This window comes from Lampetra planeri, chromosome 9 (genome assembly GCF_965212315.1).
Source record: "Lampetra planeri chromosome 9, kcLamPlan1.2.h2, whole genome shotgun sequence".
Lineage (NCBI taxonomy): Eukaryota > Metazoa > Chordata > Hyperoartia > Petromyzontiformes > Petromyzontidae > Lampetra > Lampetra planeri.
In genome coordinates, this window is record NC_136115.1 from 4274126 (window position 1) to 4297440 (window position 23315).

General features: G+C 48.5%; 1 protein-coding gene across 9 annotated transcripts in view; it reads left to right on the top strand.

Annotated features, from left to right (window-relative positions):
• The window catches only part of LOC144720587 (WD repeat and FYVE domain-containing protein 3-like), a 129295-nt gene that overhangs the window by 24687 nt on the left and 81293 nt on the right, over window positions 1–23315 (top strand). For 8 of the 9 annotated variants that reach the window (XM_078597428.1, XM_078597429.1, XM_078597420.1 and 5 more), the window contains exons 7-23: window positions 373–559; window positions 917–1083; window positions 1856–2428; window positions 3220–3315; window positions 4009–4205; window positions 5281–5756; window positions 8181–8264; window positions 10607–10766; window positions 11724–11938; window positions 12459–12571; window positions 13631–13826; window positions 14052–14152; window positions 15842–16060; window positions 18214–18368; window positions 18864–19098; window positions 21390–21550; window positions 22200–22311. In XM_078597428.1, coding sequence (XP_078453554.1) covers window positions 373–559; window positions 917–1083; window positions 1856–2428; window positions 3220–3315; window positions 4009–4205; window positions 5281–5756; window positions 8181–8264; window positions 10607–10766; window positions 11724–11938; window positions 12459–12571; window positions 13631–13826; window positions 14052–14152; window positions 15842–16060; window positions 18214–18368; window positions 18864–19098; window positions 21390–21550; window positions 22200–22311 — 3447 coding nt within the window. The remainder of the gene's footprint in view (window positions 1–372; window positions 560–916; window positions 1084–1855; window positions 2429–3219; window positions 3316–4008; window positions 4206–5280; window positions 5757–8180; window positions 8265–10606; window positions 10767–11723; window positions 11939–12458; window positions 12572–13630; window positions 13827–14051; window positions 14153–15841; window positions 16061–18213; window positions 18369–18863; window positions 19099–21389; window positions 21551–22199; window positions 22312–23315) is intronic. The other variant, XM_078597427.1, reaches the window with a different exon arrangement.

Consider the following 23315-nt stretch of genomic DNA (forward strand, 5'->3'; position numbering starts at 1 on the left):
GATATAAAGAAAGAACATCTGAATAAAAACTAAATAACTTTTGTATATATATATTTATCTGGCATGTGTCCCAAGCTAAACGACAATAGATTGAAGCTCCGTTAATAATAAGACTAAAGTTACACCCGTGGGCTCCATTGCAGAAACCCGTTTGACCTCACAGCGACATCACTCAAATAAAAATGTTATGCAAAGCCTTGCGACGAGCGTGCTCATCGAGCCGCGAGGAACGCCAACCAAGCGGCCGATGCACAACGCGCCTCCTATGAGCACGGTCGGCTACGTACGGCGCGAAAGACGTTCAACGTACGTACACAGTGACGTGTGGCCGCGTGCGTCCCGTGTGCTTTGCGCGTCGCGCGCGGCGAGCAGAGAAGCAGTGCGTGGCACGCTGCGTGCACACGGCGCTCAAGACGCCCGACCTGTCGGCGGCCGAGGCGGGCGAGATGCTCGTGTGGCTCGTGTGCTTCCTGCGCGACTCCAGCGAGGCCTCGCCCATCCTCATGGACGACTTTGCCGGCTGCCACGGATACCAGGGCCTCACCGACTTCCTCCTCAGGTGCCCCCTCCCCCCCCCCCCTCCGTTTTATGCTTCCATCGAGGAAGCAAAATCACCGGTTCACATGGACGATGTAACGTAGCGTTGGCCACACCACCCCCTCATGTTCAATTCCGGCCTGCCTGAAGTGCTCACTAACAGCGCTTTCACTTTGAGTCTATGCAGTCTACGTAGGGCACATTCGTGTCTTTTACGTTCTTTTCGCGAGCGTTCGCGGGCGTGTTTGTGTCGGTTGACTTGAACAGCTGCTCGCTAACGGCACTTGTCCCGGCAGCCAATTAGAGGCTGTGCGCGGGATCGTTGTCTTTACGTGCGCGAGAGCCTTTCCTTCGGGCTGCCCGGTTGTTTGGCCGCCAGGCTGGAGGACTGCGAGGGGGAGGAATGCAGCGACACGCTGCGCGACCTCATCATGCTCGTGGCGTCGCTCACCACGTGCGGGGCTACCGAACTTCGCGCGACGACCGGAGGCAGCGCCAGGGCCTTCGTCCTGCCCGGTTTCATCCTGCCCCAGCCGTCTGGGAGGGGTAAGGTAACGCCCAGTGCCACCATTTCCCTCCTTGCCCTCCCCTGCCGTCACTCTGTGCCGTTTCGCCGCTGTCCGTTCCACCCATTTAAAAGTTGTCCCTTTATTCACCGCTGTGTCATTACCACACGTCACTCTGCCCGCTTAATAGCGGATTAATGATGATGGCCGGGACGATTAAGGCACGGGAATCGGTTCTGTCACAGAATAATGCTGTTGATTTGATGTTGCTGATAGGTTGTTAATGGTGTTGTTGTTCCTGGAAAATGGTTTCAGTATAATGAAATAATATTGTGTAATTTATTTCCTGATTCACATTTTAATGAGGCAATTTATTTTAATTGGTAAACTAGGGAGACCGTGACCTTAACTGTCCAGCATGTGACTGTGGCTGCTTAATTCACACCTGTGCAAAATTCATCCAGAATTAAGTGCGGCTACGGGGTGGACTGGTGGCGCAGTGGTTAGTTCACTGCACTACAAACTTGCCATCTGAGTTCGATTCCTAGCCATGGCTACGTGGAACCGGTCCTCGGATGCCCATTTCACCAATCCACTCTGACCAAAAGGATGAGGGATGTTCAAACAACCCTCATGCCTGAATGGCATTGGAATACATTGATACAGCAGTGGATTGACAAAGTCCTGTACTGTAATACTTTATAGTTTTGATTATAAAATGCATTGCCGTTCGCATGAGAGATTTTTTTGTACCCCTCCAAGCGCCCATCAGTTTCCCCTCGCCGTGTCAACGCCGTCTCCTTTTCGCGCAGGCCTCAGCGTGCGCAACGTGCAGGCCTTCTCCGTGCTGCAGTCGGCCTTCGTGCGCTCTCACGGCGAGCAGCTGGCGCGCGCCACCCTGGACGCCATGGCCAGTGTCTACATGTCCGACCGCGCCAACTACTTCATACTGGCGTCGCAGGGCCCCGGGGGCGGCAACAATGGCGGCAACAATGGCGGCAACAACGGCGGCGTCAACGGCGGCGTCAACGGCGGCACGGGGGGCAAAGGTCACGAGGCTTCTGCCGCCCTGCACGGGAAACCGGCGTCGGCGCAGACGCGCTACTTCGAGATTCTCGACTACGTCGTGTTCCAGCTGCGGCACGCGCCGCGCGCCGAGTTGGCCGGCGTGGCCGCGTCGCTGCGCGCCAACGCCGGGGGGCCCTCGCCGGGACCGCTCGGTGCGGCGGCGGCGGCCGCGTTGCTGCGGTTCGCGCGCCACGCCCCGCCCATCTTCCGCGAGGTCTACCGAGAGGCGGGCCTGCTGGAGGCACTCGTCGGGGGCCTGCACCACTACGCCGCCTTCCTCAAGAATGCGGAGGAGCGCGAGGCAGCCGGAGGAGACCGTGAGCTTCCCCCCCACGCCCCGCCTAGTTTGCGAGCCGTGCAGCCCTCCTGTGCAAATATTGAATCTCCCTGTTCTCCCTTTTTCAATTCTACTCGTTACTGAGTACTTTCCCGCACGTTCAATTGTCACGGTTGGCTACGTACGGTGCAAAAGAAGTCCAACGTACATGCATACTTGTCACATCGATGATGAAGCAGCTCCACTGGACGCGCATTCCAGCTTTGCTATAACATCGGTATAAAGTCCTCCCAGTTAAATTACACTGCTCTCTGTCCACCTTAATCTAGATTTGTTACTTTTCCTCTTGACCATATATCACCAGCGTTCTACCAGGTTATGCATGTCACACCTGGCTATGACCAAGATACTTTAGTTTTTGTCTTTCTCTTATGGTGTACAGTCTGACTTTATCACTTCCGTTGGTTCTGCTTGCTGGGCCACGGAATGCGTCACGGTCTTGACTTGTTTGCCAGGCACTGCATCTCTGTTGTTGTAATGACGAGTTTGTGAATGAGGTTAGCGCATGCTTCATGTGAATACTCAATTTGTGTGAAGTGTAATGTGTGAAATATTTTGACACTTTTTTTGTCTGTTTTTTGTTAAGTAATGTGAATTACTTAATTTGTGTACAATGTGCATTTGAAGTAAATAAGGTGTCTTAGAAATCAAATATAACTTTATTTTCTCTATCTGTTAACGTACCGGTACGTCAATGATTTGTTTTAATGTTCAGAGTCTGTGGGTGTTCATGGACAACTGAGGGAGCAGTAACGTTTGCCGCCCCCTCAGGCATTGTAGATGGATCAATCAAAGAGTGGAGTGAGTACGCATGCTTGGTGCTCGAAACCCTGACCATCATCTTACAAGGATCCAACACCAACTCAGGTACCCGAGCGTGTTCCAGCAGCAGCAGTACCAAACCGCGCTCACAATAACATTACCATTGGCACTTTGTAATAAAATATAATGTCAAAAATAAATAAATGACACAATGTGTTGGATGTGAAGGCGTTCCCCATTCCATATCAGTCATGGAGGTTGTTTGACCAAACTTCAACATGCTGGACAGTGTCAGTTGGTAAAGGGGAGAAGAGGCTTAGGGTCGCTTTAGACATCACTGATGTTAGCTTGTGGCCTGGTATCTAATTCAGGTCAGCCGGGTCAATAGCGAAGTGCGCTAACCGCTGCACCACCACTCTTTTCCCGTGTGTCGGGTAACTTCCCCCAAACAATGACCTCTTTATCCCCACCAATTGGAATCAAGATCATCCGAATCAAGATGATGCACTTCTGCGGCCGTCTGGAATGCTCTTCCTTCCGATATTAGGAAAGCCACTGGAGCTCTTCACTTTTAAATCGAGATTGAAAACTCCTTTGTTTAGAAGTGCTTTTTTGCGTCTAGTTTGTTGTCCTTCCCCCGCACCTCCGATTAGCACGGTCGTCTACGTACGACGCGACGAGAGCAGTTCATCCTACGTACGTGAGAACACGCCGCGTACCAGGCGCGCACGGAGGGAAGAGCGTTCACACCCCGTGCTGATCGCCGCCGCGGTATGTTGTCGCCCTGCCCTGCGCCAGACGTGTTCCGGGAGTGCGGCGGGGCGCGCAGCGTGCACGCGGTGCTGCGGCACCCCGCGGCGCGCACCCGGGCCCTCGCCCTGGAGCAGCAGCTGCTGCTGTCGGCGCGCGGCGAGGAGGAGATGATCTCCATGCTCAGCCTGGCCAACTCGCTCGCCACCGCCTCGCAGCTGCGCCTCCGTGCCGACATCCTCGCCGTGAGTCCGCGGCCTGGGGCGGGCGAGCCGTCCGGGAGGAGGTGGAGGGAAATGAGAGGAATAACGGGCGGTTGTTTACGCCTTTCCAACTAACTGTGAAACGTTTACGCGTTAGCTGCTGCCCGTGTGTCCGTTCGTCCACCCATAACAGGGTGGGGGCTGAGTGGAGGCACTATAACGCTCATAACGATGATTCAGTCAGAACTGATCTCGGGCGTAGTTGTACCGCTGTTAATGGACTCGCATTGAAATCCACAAAATTTTGAGACGCACATCAGAGAAAAAAGGACAGTTACAAATTCATGAACGTGTCTTGCCCTGAACAGCACCCAATCAGCTTCAATCTTGCCAATTAAAGACTTCCCGGAGACAAACACGTGTTGAAAAGCGTTACGGAATCCATATGTACTTGTTATTTTTACCAACTTGTTATATCGTCTAAATGCAACCGCACGTTCAAAACACTGTGCGGACGCTGTGGGGGGGTCCCTGCCCCGCTGACGTCATTGAAGCAACAGGCCCTGGGAGAGTCCCCACTCCACCGGTCCACAGCCGCACCTCGCTCCTACTCCTCTGACATTAACACAGGGCTGTGTAACAGGTCCACGGGTGTGTCATAGGACGCGCGACGCTTTAGATTCGCCGTGATTTAGGCTTTGAAGCCGCCGTTGCCGCTTGATGGAGGCTGCCTCCTTCCCTCGCTCGCTCGCTCGCTCGCTCGCTCGTTCGCTCTCTTTCGCTGATCAAGCTCACCGGGGGGTAGCGTTGCTGCGGTTGTTTCCGTTTTGGGTCTGTGTTGTTCTCTCCAACATACAGGGTGTCCACAACGTCCCATTGCCCCCCCCCCTCCGTGACATTTCGCAGCGCCATCACATTCACAGCATTTCACTTTGGGCTCTTAATTATGCAGAGGTCACCGTCGTTCTCACGACATAGGAATATCTTCTTGGTTCTCTCGGTAAAGTCACGTGACTTTACCGAAAGAACCAAGAAGATGAATCCCTGCAGTCACGAAAGCTTTAAATCGACATAGGAGTCATCTACGCTACATTCTGTTGTTCCATCTTGCTCTCAGGCGCTCCTGGGCGTCCTGCGCGAGAGCCACCGGTCGCGCCGCGCCTTCCGCCGCGTCGGGGGCTTCGTCTACCTCCTCTCCATGCTCGTGTCCATGGAGTCGTCCCTGTCGGCGGGCCAGTGCGGCAGGGAAACCCCGGAGCGGACCGCCGAGGTGGTGGAGCTGACCCGCACGACGCTGCACGCGCTCACCGCGGCGATGCGCTGCGAGCCGGCCAACGCGCACTACTTCCTCACCGAGATCGGCTACGAGAAGCTGGCCGACGCCTTGCGCTTCCTCGGCTGCTTCGCCCAGACCCGCGACTTGAACCCTGCGCTGGTGCCCGCGTGCACCCCGGAGCAGGTCTCCTTCTTTGCCGAGCTGATGGAGGCCGACTCGGAAGACGGCGTCGTCGGGGACTCGTGCCCTCCGACCCTCGTGCACTGCGGCCGCGTCTTCAGCCACCTCTACAAGATGGCCACCGATTCGTTCGACCGGTGAGGCGTTCGTGGAGCGCAGCTCCGTTAAGAATTTTAATCCTGCGCGTGAGGGTCGTGATAAAGGTTGTTTTTTTTCATGGGCTGGATCGCGTAAATGTCACTGTGTCGTTTACCCACCACCACCACCACCACCCGACACAGCCAGTTAGTAAGGTTTGTCAGGAAAACAAAACGTGCCAAATAGTAACGACTGGACAGTAAATCCAAAACATTTACAGTTTGAGTAGAATGGTGCCTGGGATTGTGTAAGTTCATTAGAGCAGGTTTGGGGCACTACAGCAAATCTATTTAACAAGTTAGACGTTTCGACTACAGAAATTGCGGTCCTCATCGGAATGAACTTTCCCCGCTTTCGCAATGGCATTAAGTACACAACTCAATCTACACTCTGACCCATGGAACCCACTGCATTCGTAGATGCCTGTCTACAGATATGGGTGTGGATTCATATCTATTTTTGTTATATTCAGGTGGGTGGGTGGGGGGGGGGCACGGGTGAGACGGTGGGGGTGGAGTGATTGAGGGGAGATAGCGATGGATGGCTTTGTGTGTCCGCGGGGACCCCATCGCGGTGTTCGGGTAATTTCAGGCCTGGGGTCGATACGATCCATATTCTTAGGTTTTTTCGGTAAAGTCACGTAGGTAAAACATCAAAATTAATGAAAATAAAATAAAATAAAAACAAAAAATCACGACGTTTCGGAGGCAACACAAGTCTCCGTCATCAGGTGGGACCGTCACAGCCAGATTTTATTTTATTTTCATTAATTTTGATGTTTTACCTACGTGACTTTACCGAAAAAACCTAAGAATATGATTCCTTGCAGTCACGAAAGCTTCAAATCTAGAACGATACGATCCACTTGCTGTTGTTGAAACGTCTCATTTGACGTAGAAAGACCGCAGTGTCCAAACCCGTCGCGAATGTTAATTCGTCGTGAAGAAACGTTTAGCAGGGGAGCCGCGTCAATATTATTGGGAGGCCCTGTTCTAAACGCTCATGGAAAATATGTGATCGTGGTGGCAAGGGTTTTCTACCGTGATGTTGGTATGTAATGGCCTACTCTGTTAACAAAGAAACAAATGCGATGCGAGACCTATTGTCCCTTTAGAGGCTGGTGCGCACACTGATGATATACCGTGCAATTTAGTTCATGAATCAGTAATCAATCACATGCAATTTGTTTTTGGTATGTTAAATATTAGCAAGTGCTAATTAATAAATATCAAGCCAGTGGTTATTAATATTCATTTATATGAAGCAATTTGGCTGAAGTGGTAGCACAATAATCAGCGCTGTAATCAGCGCTGTAATTAGCGCTGTTATTAGCGCTGTAATTAGCACTGTAATGAGCGCATCCTGCTTTGAAGCAGGCTGCCGAAGTTTGATTCCCAGCCACGGCCAATATCAGTAGCATGTAACTCTTGAACAGGTCCCGGGTAACCTACCTACAACCGGCACCGATCAGTGGGGTGAAATGTGGTCAAACAAACTCCCAAGACTGCCTTGATTGTGGGGAGAGACCTTAATCTAACGTGTAGATTGCCAGAGCGTCGTAGATTTTTTAAGTCCCCCCACCTGCATGCACAAGCTGTAGAAGTTTGAAAACAGGATAATTTTGCGCTTTTGAAGTCTTAAGCCAGATATTATATTTGGTTGACTGCTGGCGTTAAAGATCCTGGCAGCTTTGCATGGGATAAAAATGTCCCAAATAATATTGCGTCTTTACTCAAAACAAGCCCTATATTTAAGTTATACAAAGGGTCAACAATCCCCATGTAACGCATGAGTACTGTGTGGGCCAAATGTTGTTAGTGGGCACTCAGATACACAAATTCACGTGATTATTAAGTAAATGGCAATTGATAATAGTTGTTTTACCCTTCTATCTGGCAACAAAACTGATACCTTTTTTTACAAGGAGTCATGTTTGCATAGACCACAATACCTGCAGTCATAATGCAAACAAAAAACATAACTCTGATAATGGATGCACTGTCCTTGAAGTTGATTGGTCCACACCCGAGACAGCTTTCCTTAGACTAGGCTCTAAGGAAAGCTGTCTCTATCAGAGTTATGTTTTTTTTTGCATTATGACTGCAGGTATTGTGGTCTATGCAAACATGACTCCTTGTAAAAAAGGTGTCAGTTTTGTTGCCAGATAGAAGGGTAAAACAACTATTATCATATATTTTTACTGGCAAATGAGGTTCCAATGGTGTAAATGGCAATTGTCATCTGCATGCGGAGAATTGAAATTCTTTATCTTCTGTACGCGTGGAATTCATCACATTCCCTTTCACGCCTCTCCAGTTTGGCCGTTGTTGCCGCGTCTCCGGGTCCTAACAGCCTTTTGCTTGCTCTGGGTCTGTCGCTTCATCGCGGGCTGTGATGGCCACTTTCTCCTGTCTCTGTGCTAGCATGTCTGTTCTGGAAGCATGGGCTGACGGGGAGGGCACTGTTCTTCCTTCTCCCTGGGCCTCCCCTTCCCCTCCCAGAACCAGGTACTACAGGAATACAGGGATTATGGCCTCTTGAGCCGATGTCCTGTATATATATAAAAAAAACAACTAACCGCTTTTTTGTTGCTGTTGTTTTCAAACTCTCTTTCGCTGATCAAGCTCACCGGGAGGAAGCGTTGCTACGGTTGTTTCCGTTTTGGGGTCTCTGTTGTTCTCTGCAACGTACTGGGTGTCCACGGCGCCCCGTTGCCCCCCCCCCCAACCCATCACATTTCGCAGCGCCATCACATTCACAGCATTTCACTTTGGGCTCTTATTTGTCCAGAGGTCACCATCGTTCTCACGTCAAAGAATAATCTCCGCTACATTCTGTTTAAAATTTTACTTTTCTCCGCCGTTATGTTATCTATATTGTACATCGCATACACGGCCCTTTGTCAACCTAATGCTTGATGAGGACCTTCCCATGCCTTGTGGGTCGTGGCGGTAATATGACCATCCCTCACCGTGCTGGTCAGTTGAGTGTGGGGGGGTTAGTGAAGGTGGAGAGCATAGACATGGAATAATAGTACAGTACAACAATAGGTTTTCCTGCACTGCTCTCTGTTGCTGCCATTGTAACAAATGCAACATAGTTTTAAGCATACATACAGACTCTGGTAACATCGGGGCTACAGGGCATCGTGGATGTTATAAAGCCATAGTTTGTCAATTCATTTCTTAAAACCGAGGTTTCTTTGACATTTCCCGCAACACCACGCGCACGTGTCTGGCATTCCCTGAGGGAGTTGATTTATCAGCCAGTGCTGGAGATCACCAAGTGTTCACCGTGCGCGGGAGCAGGTTGATATATTATAGTGGGGACAGCAAATCAAATTGGTGGGGGGTGAATGGAAGCTGAGGAATTAAGAGGATGGAGTAAACTAAGGTCACCAGGTTCATAGCACAGTGCAATAATCACTGTGTCACCACTATATGGTTTGGTAAATGTTATTAGTGCGAGAGAACTCCACCTTGACCTTTTATTCAGTTTGTTGAAATTGAAAGCCCTTAGTTGAGGCATCTTAAGAGGTTCCTTTCGCTGTGGGAATGCACGACCACATATGTGGAACTCCTCCCAGCTCACTGTACCCACTGACTTCCCTAACCCTTATTAAGTCAAATCCTGGACCTTTTCTCTGAGCTGTTATAACAGTTATAAAATCCCACAGCTCATGTCTTAAAGGCAACGATCGATACAAATGACACCATATAAAACGAGAGAGAAACAACTCAGAAAAAATACAAATTGGATGATAAAAATATGACAATAAATTAAACAAATCTTCAAACGATGTCCCCCCCCTGAATTGTAACGCACCATTAAGCACTGGGGCAGAGTGGTGATTCACTGCTTTCCTAGTCTTTCTCTTCATATCAGATTCACTTTGAGCTATTTTATTAACTTTATGCTTTTTCACATTCCTTTGTTTCAAATCCATTTACACAATCGGTTTACTTGTGTACCCTGCCTGCTCTTCCCATACAGCGTCTTGATAAATGCTCGCTGTGAATCCACGTCTTGTTGCACTGTATTCCTTTAGCCCTTACGGTCGTCCAGGTGTGTGTAATATCAGCAGTTTCTGCAACCACGGTAAATCTCAGTGAAATTTCACATACCTCGATTGTCGGTGACGTGCTTGGTCCCAGCTGGAGCCCCCTGTCTGTGAGCTTTCACGGAGGGCTCTCTTAAGCAATTTCATCAGTTTATTTTTAGCAATTTATGAACGAGTGCCTTTCGAAAAATTTTAAACGTTTTGGCATCCCGAACAGGTTTCTCCTGTTTGTTCGTGACCTAAAAATAATCATCAAGGGGGCAAAGTCCCTTACTTTCATTTGTTTTTTTTCATTGTATTCATAATATGGCCATTATCACCTGCTGCTAACGGACACCCATATATGTTCAAGAGAATACTGAAGTTAATAATAATGCTCTTTTTTATCATGAAAGCCTCAATTAGTTTTAAGACTTTCTCAGGAGGGTCAATTTTTTTGCGTTTGGCTTGTGAGAGGAAACCAGAGTACTTGGAGAAAACTCATATCCAGGGAGTAACACTCAAAGCTCTGTACAGATAGATTCAATAATCCAGTTCAGTACTGCTATCTCCTAACCACCTCACAGACCAAGCCTTCACTACCCATGCAGTATCCCATCCAATTACTAACCAGGCTCAACTTCCGGGATCTGTAACGCTCAAACACCTTAAAGTGTGAATTGATTGTAGGCCATGCTGCATGAGCACTGCATTGGGTTTACCATCATCAATGAATAATTTCAGCAGAAATATCAATGCTTTACTTCAATAATGAATTATTGGCTCTCAACGGCTTTGTTTAATTCACAGGCGGGCACTCTACGGGATGCCCTGTAGGCCAATGTCCAACGATTGGCAGGCCACAGGCTTCTTTCAGGCGAGCCCTGACCCTGCCTTTCTGGTGCACCCTGGCGCCGTCCTGGCTGCAGTTGACCTCCTCCCCTCCGTTGTCTCGGCAACTGACCCACAGGTAACTCCGTAGTCTGCACGTCGAAATTCCAAGCGCAAGTTTCTAAACTTGTTTTTCGAGGTTTGTCTGCAATTTTATATAGATATAGATTCATGCTGTAATGCCCCTGCAGCAAATGCTCTACATGACTGTGCTGTGTAGGTGTGTGATTTTGTGATAATTTGGCAATTACATTGACTCAACTTGAAAATAATTCATAAACACACTTTCACAGTGCATGGAGGAGTCAGCAGCAATCCATGCTTCTTAGAGTTGTATGAGACAGTTACTAATTTTAGAATCAGTATTTTTTTCGCAAAAACATTTTTCCTACTTTTTTTCCTCCATATTTTATTCAAATTCATTTGTGGTTTATTTTTCAGTCGATTTTTTCCCCCTGAAGCATATTAACTTTTACTAACACCTAACTTTGCAGGTTACCTTTTCTCTGCAAAGGACATGTCATGGGTCATTTTAAACAACGTGGCAATCCAATACATTAAATGAGTACTTCATCGCCATTGGTTCTAGGTTTTGTTATTTTCCTCCGTTCCCTTCCCGTGTCACCCACTATGCAGATTCTATCCTCACATTTTCAGTCCAGGCTTAAGGCCTTCCTCTTTCCATCTACCTATGAACAACCATTTGCATCTAATAATGTCTTAATTAGCACGCAAATTTTATTCCCCTGCTGCCGGTTCTTCCTAGCTTTCCCGCCTGACGTAAGAAAACATAAAACCCGATCTTTTCCCGCAGTCCACCAATATGCACAGCATATTGATATTCGGTCGCATTTAGACGGACGCTTTATAAATTAAAATTGCGTTTGCAGTGCGGTATTCCAGAACGCTTGATGAATTGCCCTCGGAGAGACGGACATCATATAACCCACGTGCAGAAATAAGTAGTCCATAGGCGCCCCTCAACCGCGTCAATGACTATTTGCGTGTTGCGGCGGTGGTGGTTTCGGTGGTGCAGCGCGCCGTGGCGCTGCAGTGCGCGGTCGTCGACCGCCTGGGCCTGCTGCTGCAGTCAGAGCGCAGCCAGCAGGTGCTGAGCGAGGCCGGGCTGGCGCGGCGCCTCCTGCTGCGCTGCTGCGGAGCACTGGCGAGCGAGGCGCACCCGCTGCACGACGGGCTCCAGAGGGCCTTCGAGCGCCTCGCCTGTCACGGCCTTGAGCCGCCCGTGCTACGGCAAGTGGCGGGCGACCTTGGCGCACGCTCGCAAAGCGTTGACGCGCGCACGCGCAGCTACGATGCAGACCGCACGCTTCTTACGCACGCGCACACGTGCACGTTTACGCACGCGACACACGAGAATAAAAACTAAGACAAAGATGCCCTGCGTAGCCTCAACAGGCTGTTGAGGGGGGGATGCTGTTAGCGAGCACCTATGAAGGCCGGCCCAGCACACAAGGAATCATTGATTCATATAGATTCTTCAGCTCATCGTGCGTGTGTGTGTAGGCATCGATGCCTCTCTATTCATAAATGTTTGTAATGGCTCCATGTGACCCCTGCAGCAGCTGGTGTCGATCACTCCATTCACCACAACGGTTCAAAAATAATAACCGAATGGCGAGTGCGGATCGTAACAATTTGTAGACCCACTGGGGTTCGGAGACAGATTGAATGGTTTCATCTCTTGAGATTACGGTGATTATGATGATGACGACGACGACGATGATCGTGACGACGGACTTGTCGGTTGCAGGGCGTTCCTGCGTCTGGGGAACCCCCTGAACTGTGCGGCGTGGGACGAGCGAGATCTCCTGACGCACCGTGTGCACAGGGGCCTGGACGTGTGCCACGACCCCACCTCGCTGGGTAGCGGAGCACCACTCTCACAGACCAGTCTCGCCCCCCTTTGGGCATCGTCGATAACCTGTGAAAGCTCATTTCTTTAAAACTGCTTTTTGTGTTTAAAGTTTGTTGTCCTTCCCCCCGCACCTCCGATTGGCACGGTTGGCTACGTACGGTGTGAAAGAAGTTCAATATACGTACATACAACCAGACGTTGGCCTGCTATCATTCAATCTGTGAACCCAAGTCTCGACTGAAGAAGAGACCCTTAAAGCCCAATGTGTTATCATCTTAACTATAAATAAAGAAGGTGGATCTATGGATGTACTAGCCTGAGACCAAAACACCTGGAATGAGCCCAATCTCATGGGATCTCAGCACTTAAACAGGGTTGGGCCTGGATAGTACTTGGATGGGCATCACCATGTAAAGAACAGATGTTCTCTGCCACATATATAAGCTATATATATAAGATAAATGTGGCAGAGAACAGGACAGCAGAATCCATTGTTGTGATGTACTATGCTCCCACGTCTATATTCTGAGTCTTCAATCTGCACTGACCAACATGGTGAAGTATGGTCAAACAATCCCCACAACCGACAAAGCATGGGGAGACCCGCATCCAGCGAGGGATTGACAAATGGGATAATGTTTATCGTCGTAACTAAAAATGACATTTGCATGCTGGGTAAATCTACCATATTTTCTGGCCATATTTTCAAAACATTGTCTTGTTTTGCCCCTTGCAAAATAATACTGTTGCTTTTATATTCATCACATTACACATATAAGAATAGTTTAAATTAGCATAAAAAATCCCCCGAAAATAATATATTGAATTCACTGTTCCACCATTAATAATGTAATACATTTGTTTACGTAGAATGGTTTTACGTTACGATACAGTATTTCACAAAAGAAGCATCGGTTTGATCAATGTCCAGCATTTACATTCTGTTTTTGTGCGTATGATATTCCAGTTAAGTTTTTCCACCATTTATCATGCTTATTAGTCTGCTGATGTTTAAGGCTGTGGTGAGCGCCGGACTGAGCCAAATATTGCGTGCGTCGGTCGGGCAGATCCGTCGGTGCCGGGCCGGCCACCGGAAAATTGCCGCATCAGCCGGAGCCTCCTGCGTCCAGCCGAGGGCGCCGCCCTCCCCCTCACCCGCATCAAGTGCCTGGTCGCCATGACGACGCCCTTGCACACCCGCCACAACATGGCCGCCGTGCCGCCCCCTTTCTTGGAGTTCGACATGAGCGTGGAGGGCTTTGGGTCAGCAGCAAACATGTCATGATGTCTTTGGAACGTTATCTCAGTGGCACTATTAATAATGCATTGCTTTTACGTTTGTCCGCATGCCGTGTCGTTGACACGATGATACATTTTGACGTTCGATATTCTTGTTGTGTGTGTGTGTGCCGTTTCACCGCGTTGTCAACCAGAGTAGTCAATAATCGATGTTTACTTTATTTTGTTTATGTTTTGTGTTGCTCTCAGCTGTCTCTTCCTGCCCAGCCTGGCCCCCCAGAATGCTCCTGGGGGGTCCAGTGTAGCAATCTCACCCACGGACGACTCCGTCACGAGTGGAATGGGCTCAGGTGAGCAACTGCGCGAGGGACACCGTCGCACCTCTCCCCACGATTCCCTTTTGTTGTACACACCACGAATGCACGAACCTATGCACATTTAGAGCAGTGTGCCAATAGGGCTCTGTATCTGAACAGCTTCATGGCCAAGCGCGTCGTACGATTGCTCATGCGAAGGAGACCTGTCACCCGCTTTGGTTGAGATGCCCCATCAATTGCAATGATTTATTGTTGAAGAATGCAGAAAATGCCTTTTCCAGATACTCATGACTGCTGCTGGTAACGTTGTACCCTAAAATACAAAATGTATATCATTCTTGTAATATTTTATTTATCTCTTGCCCTGATTTGAATTTATTTATAATTTAAAATTTTCTTTGCTGTTTCCTAAGGATGCCTTAGTTTGGCTCTCTGAGCCCTAGGGCATGCCCACTGAATCCTCTAGTCACCTCTTGTTTCCTTTCTTAAGAACGGTGAGCGTGTGTGCTTGTGGATGCACATGCCCGTGCATACACGCATGCGTATGCGTGCATGTGTTCGCGCGTGTGCATGCGTGCGTCAATGCATGCTCGACTTTAGAGGCCGTTTTATTCTTCGTTTGTCTTTGCTTCTGAACGTGTTGAAGGGGATCCAATGGTCACAGTCGACAGACAGACGATAGATGTTTAAATCCCAAGCTGGAGCCCATCGAGACCAGACGTCTCTTTTGCAAAGGAGACCTGGATCAAAGTAAAAAAAAACGAATTGTGTACGGCCCGTCAATCCACTGTTGGATAACGGGCTCCCCACACCATTTCAGGTTGTGGGGGTCATTTGAACATGCTTCACCACGCTGGTCAGTGCGCGCGAGTGAAGATGGGGAGCATAGATGTGGGAGCGTTGTACGACAATGTATTTCGATGCACTGTCCTCGGTTGCCCACGAGCTAAAATATTCAAAATGTAAAAGTACAGTGAACCTTCAGTGTATAATGTTTTTCAGGGGAACCAGCAAAAAATGAATAATACTGCTGGAAAACAATGAATCAGGGAACGGTGATCCGAGTTGCGTCGACAAGGATTGTTTTGGGGCTTTCAACTTATCCGAGATGGGAAAGTGCACGGAGCAGGGACGTCATAACGATGCTTCAGTTTACGGACATAAATACGAAAGAGCAGAGTAATGTATGCGAACACACGATAAAAATGTAACGAAACGAAAAATGAAACGCAGTTTAAGATTTAAACACGGTGACAATTGTCGATTTGATTGCATCTTTTTAAAGTGAAGATGTTTGCTAAAAAAACACGCACGTGCATTCGTACCGTCCCAGTCGTGAATCCAGCACCCCGTTAAAGCTGACTTTGGAGGAATGGCGTTAAACTGAGATGCTTTTTTTATGTAAATTGTTGCACGTGTGGTGGAGCATTATTTTCGATTCAAGCATTTACTAATTGTCGTCGAAACTCGATACAAACGATTATATTCACACATTAAGGTTCGAAAAACTAGTCAATCTTGATGGTAATGGATATATATAATCACCTTAAACAAAAACGTATATCCCACAACAACAAAAAAACACTTAAAATAATTTCACCAGAGCTCCCCCATTTTAAAGGGAACCTGCAGAGTCTCACCGGTCTCCCAACGTGCCCTTGAGTAGACCGCTCGATCGAACGGAACGCCGCCACGCTGACTTAAGCGTCCCTCCTGCGACAGGCGAGCGAGTCTTCCCTCCGCCGTCCGGCCTCTCCTACTCGGTGTGGCTCTGCGTGGAGCGGCTCGACTCTCCGAGCCAGGCGCACCCGGTGCGGCTGCTGACCCTGGTGCGGCGTTCCACCGGCTCGGACCGCCACCTGGCCTGCCTGGCGCTCTCCCTGCTCCCGCGCGACAAGGCCGTGCTGCTCTGCACGCGCGAGCAGCTCCTGCAGGAGATGGGTGAGACGCCACGGCGGATGAGTATCCCTCGTCGGACTGCAGTTACCGCACCGCCTTTACGTATTTATGCATGTGTGTTGAGCTTCTTTCGCACCGTACGTAGCCAACCGTGCTAATCGGAAATACGGGGGAAAGACAACGAACTAAACACAAGAAGGAGTTCTAAAGAAACGAGTTTTCAATCTATATTTAAAAGTGCATAGCTCCAGTGGCTTCGTAATAGCGGAAAGAAGAGCGTTCCAGATGGCCGCTGAAGCGCATCTCAAAGCGCACAGTACAGTGACCGTCTTTATTTCATGGTTAGCCAAAAGCCACTGCGAGGATGACTGGAATTTGAATGATGGCTTATGCTCCTTGATGAGATGGGCTATCCGATCATTTAAGTAATTGATTACGATTACACCTACTGTTTATTGATTTGATTACTAGACTGAATGGGTAAACACGAAAATTGTTGTGATTATTTCAGTGTTCCAGCATGCGTGTGAGTTTTCTCAAGATACTTCCGTTTTCTCCAACTTACAACATAGCTCTTTAGGAACTGGTCAGACATTCCCAAGCAAGACATACTCAAAGAGTGTGAGGCTGCGTTAAACTTGTGTAGTGACATAGAGTCGGTCACTTAGCAGCATAGCGCTGGCTGCTGGCAGGGAAGGGGACCTGCAGCTCACAGCAGCCCTGACTGACAGCAGGCCACGTGATAGACCCGAGACAGATCTAGGGGAAAGGTCACGGAAGGGACACGTCGAGAGCCCGCTAGTAGGTTCCAGAAGGGGGGCGTGGCCGGGGTGGAGCCAGGCCACGGTGTCAGGATAAGAAGGGGCCCCGGGAGGGGACCTCGGGGCTGTCGTTTGAAGTGGGATCCCCGTCGTCGTCGTTGCTGCTGAAGATCGCCGCCTTCGTCGCTGTCGTCGTCACTTGACATTGCGCTGCTAGACGGTAGTTGGCTGTCTTCATTAAGCGCCGTCAGTGTCAGACGGCTAGTGTTGTGTGTAGGCTAGTAACAGCGTAGAGTTGCGTATGAGCGAGAGACAGCAGAGTGTGTACCTGTGTAGGTTGTGTATTGTACAAAGTGTGCTCTGTGTTCATTCAAGAACTGCCTCCAAGAACTTACATCTCCTAGTCAGTCACTACACTTGTATGTATAAGAAACTACTTTTATAATATCAAATACAGGTGTTGCCCCTTGAAGAAGTATTTGTTTTCAGATTAGTAGGTGCCTGTTGCATTTCTGCATTCCACAGACCCATGCCGATATTTCCCTCCAATGCAGAAATGTGACATCTCAGTGCTGAAACCTGTGTGCCCATATGCAAGTTTTAATAACCTGCAGGTTTAATATGGCAAGGGGCGTGTGCCATTTTCTATTAATTATTCGCTCACAAGTGCCCGCCCCATGATGCGGATAGCAGAATTGTAATAATAATTGGGAAAAGACTAAAGAGAGAGACATTTATGTTGGCGCTGTCACAGTACTTCTAAAACTATTTACTATTTTATATTTTACCAGGTAAGGCCCACTGAGCAAAATAGCTATGTTTAAGAAGCGATCTGGCCACAACTAATAGCTCAACGAAGTGGCTTATCACGTGGAAATGTATAGCAGACAACTACTCTAAATGCTTATTGATTTTACATTTCGAGGGAAAAACCAGAGAACCCAGAGACAAATTCCACGTGACCACAGGGAGAACAAGTATAACCCGTAAAAACAAAGTTTTTCACTATAAATCCTTTATATGCGTGGCAGCTAGAGTCCTCTCGTCCTCTGGCTTGAGATGGCTGCCACCTATGGGTCAGATGATCGCATTGCACCATTAAGCAATTGGTAATTAAATATAATATTTTTGTCCTAAAAAGTGTAAAATTTAGGAAAAAAAATTTCACGAACATTAATTGTCACGCACAACGAGTCTGTGTGGAAAATGTCAGCTCGATTGGATCACAGTAAGTGGGTTCAAAAACGACCGAAAGATGTGCACGGTTGTAAGCAAGCAAGCGAACTTAATATAAAGGATTTAAAAATGCGCAAACTCCAAACATACAGTAGGCGTCAGGGTCGGGATCGAACTAACGACCTCCTGCATACCAGGTGAGGTAGTTAACATCTTGCCACCGTGTCCTCACTCCTGCACTTTTTTGACCACATGCAGACGACAGCTCCCAGGATGGCTGCGTGCGGTTCGTGACACCGGAGCTGGCCCAGGAGGGCCAGTGGCACCACCTGGTACTGGTGCTGAACCGAGGGGTCCTCAAACCAAGCTCTGCCAGCCTCTACGTGGACGGACAGCTTGCTGGCAACACCAAGGTCGGCCACACCAACGCCCCCACCGTTGGGAACCCAGGCAGATCGCACTCCACCCGCTCCACGAATCTGGGCTCGCCTCTCCGGCGGCCGTAGGGACGCGGCGTTGTTGTTTTTTAAAATCCTTTATATTAAGTTCGCTTGCTTGCTTGCTTGCGCGCTTACGACCGTGCAAATCTTTTGGTCGTTTTTTAACCCACTTCCCGTGATCCAATCGAGCTGACATTTTGCACACAGACTCGTTGTGCGTGACAATTTATTTTACACTTTTTAGGAAAAAAAAAATTATATTTAATTACCGATTGCTTAATGGTGGCAGGCAATCATCTGACCCATAGGTGGCAGCCATCTCAAGCCAGAGGACGAGAGGACTCTAACCGCCACGCATATAAAGGATTTATAGTGAAAAACTTTGTTTTTACGGGTTAATTTTTTTGTTTTTATGAGAGACTCTTCGACGCTTGCATTTTGCTTGCCCCGTGTGCGCGCGGGACGCAGCTCTCCTACATCCAGGCGACGCCGGGAGGCCTGGGTAGCGCGGGCGGCCCCGGGGCGCCACCGCTCGTCTACGGCTATGTGGGCACGCCGCCCGGACGGCGGAGGAGCTCGCCGCTCGCGTGGCGAGTGGGGCCCGTGCACCTGATGGAGGAGCCGCTGGGCCACGCCGCGGTGGCCACCGTCTTCGGCCTTGGCGTCCACCACACGGGATGCGTGCAGGCCGTGCTCCAGAGGGGTGAGCGTGACGGTGGCGGTGGAGGAGGAGGAGCGAGCCGTTAAAGTTTGCGATTTGCGATTGTCTTGTTACTTTCTCAACCTTTTAAGCTGTTGTTATCTTTCGCCCCCCTGCTCCGCACCTCCGGTTAGCACGGTTGGCTACGTACGGCGTGAGAGAAGTTCAAGATATGTACATAATAAGCTAAAAGCAGGGTTGAGCTTGGATGGGCAGCCAACATGCATACCGGGTGCTATAAATTACACGGGCTACGTGGTTGGGCAGCAGAGGGAAGTGTCGCGGAATTGATTATACCTTGTAGATCTTACAGGATGGGTGGGGGTTTGAGCCAAAGACCTGTCAGTGGGCAGGACCAAATATAAAAGAAACGTACTTCTACGCTCCCGCACTCATCTTTAATAACTCACGCTGACCAATCTGGTGAAGTATGGTCAAATAAAACCCTTCACAGTGTGCAGAGGCCTTCATCCAGTGGTGTACTGTATATTGTCGAAAGGGCTCTACACGAGCATCTGGTTTACTTGTCAAGCGAGCATGTGTTGCTGCTCATCTTTGTTTTTTCTCCGTGCTATATATATGTGTACATACGCGTATGCAAATTGCATTCATTCAGGTACCATCTGCACGCCAAGTCTGTCTTGTGCCAATTCACCCAAACACGGGGGGATGTTTTATTCATTAATGCAAGGATATAATAACATATCCTGATCGCCCTCGGTTGGTGGTGGAAATTCCACGTTCCTATGGCCAGGGCGATTTTATGATATGACAGCTCCTCTTCTTGGTTCTTTCGGTAAAGTCACGTAGAAGGGAAGTAATAAAATAATAAAAATAAAACACAATAAAATAATTCTCACGACGTTTCGGCCACAACGCAAGCAGCCGTCCTCAGGTGAAAACCAGGTCCGTTGAGGCGACAGAGTCTGTTTCGACGGACCTGTTCTTCACCTGAGGACGGCTGCTTGCGTTGTGGCCGAAACGTCGTGAGAATTATTTTATTGTATTTTATTTTTATTATTTTATTATTTCCCTTCTACGTGACTTTACCGAAAGAACCAAGAAGATGAATCCCTGCAGTCACGAAAGCTTTAAATCGAAAAATGACAGCTCCTCTTGAGGTCTGATGAAGTAGCACTTGGCACCCGGATGGTTTACCAGTCTTTGAACTTTTAATCTTCTTGCAGTGAGTCATGTGCTCTAGGCACTGCCCCCAGCCATCCATTTTTGTTATTTACTGTAGTACCTTGAATTCCACAGCGGCTGCGTGTTTATTTTAATCAGTTTTTATTTACCTACTGCATACCGTCAACCCCTTATCAGTGCTGCCTAACTTATTATTCAGCCCTTACTGGTCACCCTGTGCCCCTTATCAATCTCAACGTTCATCCTACAAAGTCCAACCACGAGGGAGAAATACAAACAAATAGGCACTCGCCAGTACTACACTCACCACTTGTACACTCACCACTGCATACCTGTCAACCCCTTATCAGTGCCCTAGCTTATTACAGACCAATTCAGAGCTTATTGGTCACCCCGTGCCCCTTATAAATGTCAACGTTCATCCTACAAAGTCCCATCACGAGGGAGAAACACAAACACATGTATTATTGTGTGCCCGTATTGAAATGGCTGTACGCCGTATGGACCTGAAAACTCAATTTCCCTTTACAAGAATACAGGTAAATCGTATGGGTTGACAACTATGCCACTGTCTATTTTATCAGCGGGCCCCTTTGGTTATCAGTTGATTACCACCTGGTTCTAGATAAATATCTTAATTTGGTTTAACAAGAGTAATAATTAATTAATTGCTTTTGATGTACACCTTGGTATCTCAGTGGTTGATTGGAGACCATTCATTACAATTGTCAATCAAGCTTAGAAACCGTTTTTTATTACCATATTCTATCTTTTATAAATGCCCATATTACGACCGGTTTTGTCATGCAAAAACAACGTCACCGTTTGTACAGTGATCGACACAGCTCTGTGATGTGTTTTTTCGGGTCGCACCGAGTGTTGCTCGGCATGACGTCCGACGTTTCGCTGCACACGCTGGGATCTTCTTCAGGTCACGGGCTTGGGCAGCTGCCGAGATTCCACCGCCCATCGTTCGGCATGCTGCCCCGACATTTTGCTCTCCCGCCCGCGAACACATCAGAGAGAGCTGCACAAGGCACAACCGGGGAAAACCCTACACGGTATAATCGGACGCCTATAAGACACAAGCACCTGGGAACGTTTATGAAAGCAAGCGTCTGCCGTGGGTTTTTTTTATTTTCCCACAGCGACGGAAGGCAAGTCGGAGCAAGCGGGCTCGGCGACCGTGTCGCTGGTGCCTGAGGAGCGGCTCTCGTTTGGCCTGTACCCACTCTCCGCCTCGCTGCTCACCGTCGCCAAGATCCGCAAGGCCTACAACAAGGCCGACAGCCGCGCCGTTGCAAAACAGGTGAGGCCTCGCTGGTGACTGGCACAAAGCCACGGTGCAAAGAAGGATTATATATATAGTGTAGGCATGCAGGCAGGCAGGCATCCGTTTGCAAAGATTCATTACGATTGCACAACGCACGCGTCGAATTGTGCACGTGGGAGGAAATGTATTGTTGTTTGATTTGTGTAAATCACACATTTAGGAGTGAATAAAAGTGTACAAAACGAGACGCAAACAACGTGAAACATTAGACAGTACAAATGAGGCAAAAATAAATTCTTAAATTGAATGGCAACCAGGATTTGTGACAGTTCACCAAATTGCGAGGCAGGTGAATCATTCTCTGACGAAAGTACAGATCGCATTTAAGCACACGTTAGAGAATGCCCATAAGTTATGACAAAACTTGAGACAAAACTTGTGAGACAAAAAATCCGTGAATCTGTGTCAGCCTGGCCACTCTGATTCTTAGCAGCCTTGTGCCTTCTACACTCGGCACACTTACCCAACAATGCCTCTGCAGACCTCTGAAAGGCACCACCTTTGAATGGAGAGGCAACTAAACGAAACGTTAATTTAATTTAATTGACAAGGTAAGGCCCACGGAGCCACGTAGCTCTAATGAGCAACGCGTTTTTTAGTTTTCTTCTCTTTCACCGCGGGGCAGATCGGTCTCTCGTCCAACGAGAACGTGACGCCGGTGATGCTGCTGCACAACGCGGCGGGGCACCTGGGCGGGCCCTCGCGCACCATCGGGGCCGCCGTCATCGGCAACCTGGGTAAGCGCCGCGACCCGGTTAACGCCGGCGCGCCGTGTGTCACGCGCAGCTCGTGGCCGGCTGCGTCCCAGCCCCGCGGTTGCACGCCGTTCCCTCGTTATTCACCGACTCGCCATCCGCGATGATCCCCCCTGATGCCCGTTCTTCCAGCTTTCCCCGCCTCGCCTAAGAAAACATTAACCTCCCCTCATCTTTTCCCCACGGTCGACGAATGTGCACAGCTTGCTTGTTTTGCACAGCATATTGAGTTCTGGTTGCATTGTGACGGACGCCTTTTAAATTGAAATTGCGTTCGCAATGTCGAGTTCCTGAACACGTGATGTATTGTCCTTGGACAGACAGACATGATATAACCCATGTGGAGCAATAAATACAGTATTCCCTCGTTATTCACGAACCTGCTATCCGCGAATTGCATCGGGAACTCTCCACTACTGCGTCGAGAGAGAGAGGAGAGAGAAAGAAAGTGATGAGATGAAGTGGTGAGACAGAAAGTGATGACATTTATTACTTACGTATGTATTTAAGGTAATTCGTCGGCCAATTTCGTTATCCGTGAAACTATTCCCAAGCATCTCCGGAACGTATCCCTCACCGTGAGGGAATCCTGCACTGCTCCCTAACGTCGCACGGCGCTCTGTGCGACGGTGTTCCTATAGTTTCACTGCAGCCCGCGCGACATTGCTGCTTTATATTATTTTATAAATAATATAAATATTATTTATATTATTTTATAAATATTATTTTATAAATAATTATTTATATTATTTTATAAATAATATAAAAATAATTTATATTATTTTATTATTTCCCTTCTATGAATAATATTTATATTATTTATACAATAATATAAAGAATATCTATATTATTTTATTATTTCCCTTCTACGTGACTTTACCGAAAGAACCAAGAATATAGGTTTCTTAATGTGACACCTCTCCAAACGTGACACCTGCTGTCCATGTGACACTGCTCCGTTCGAAACACTGCATGCTGTGTGCCAC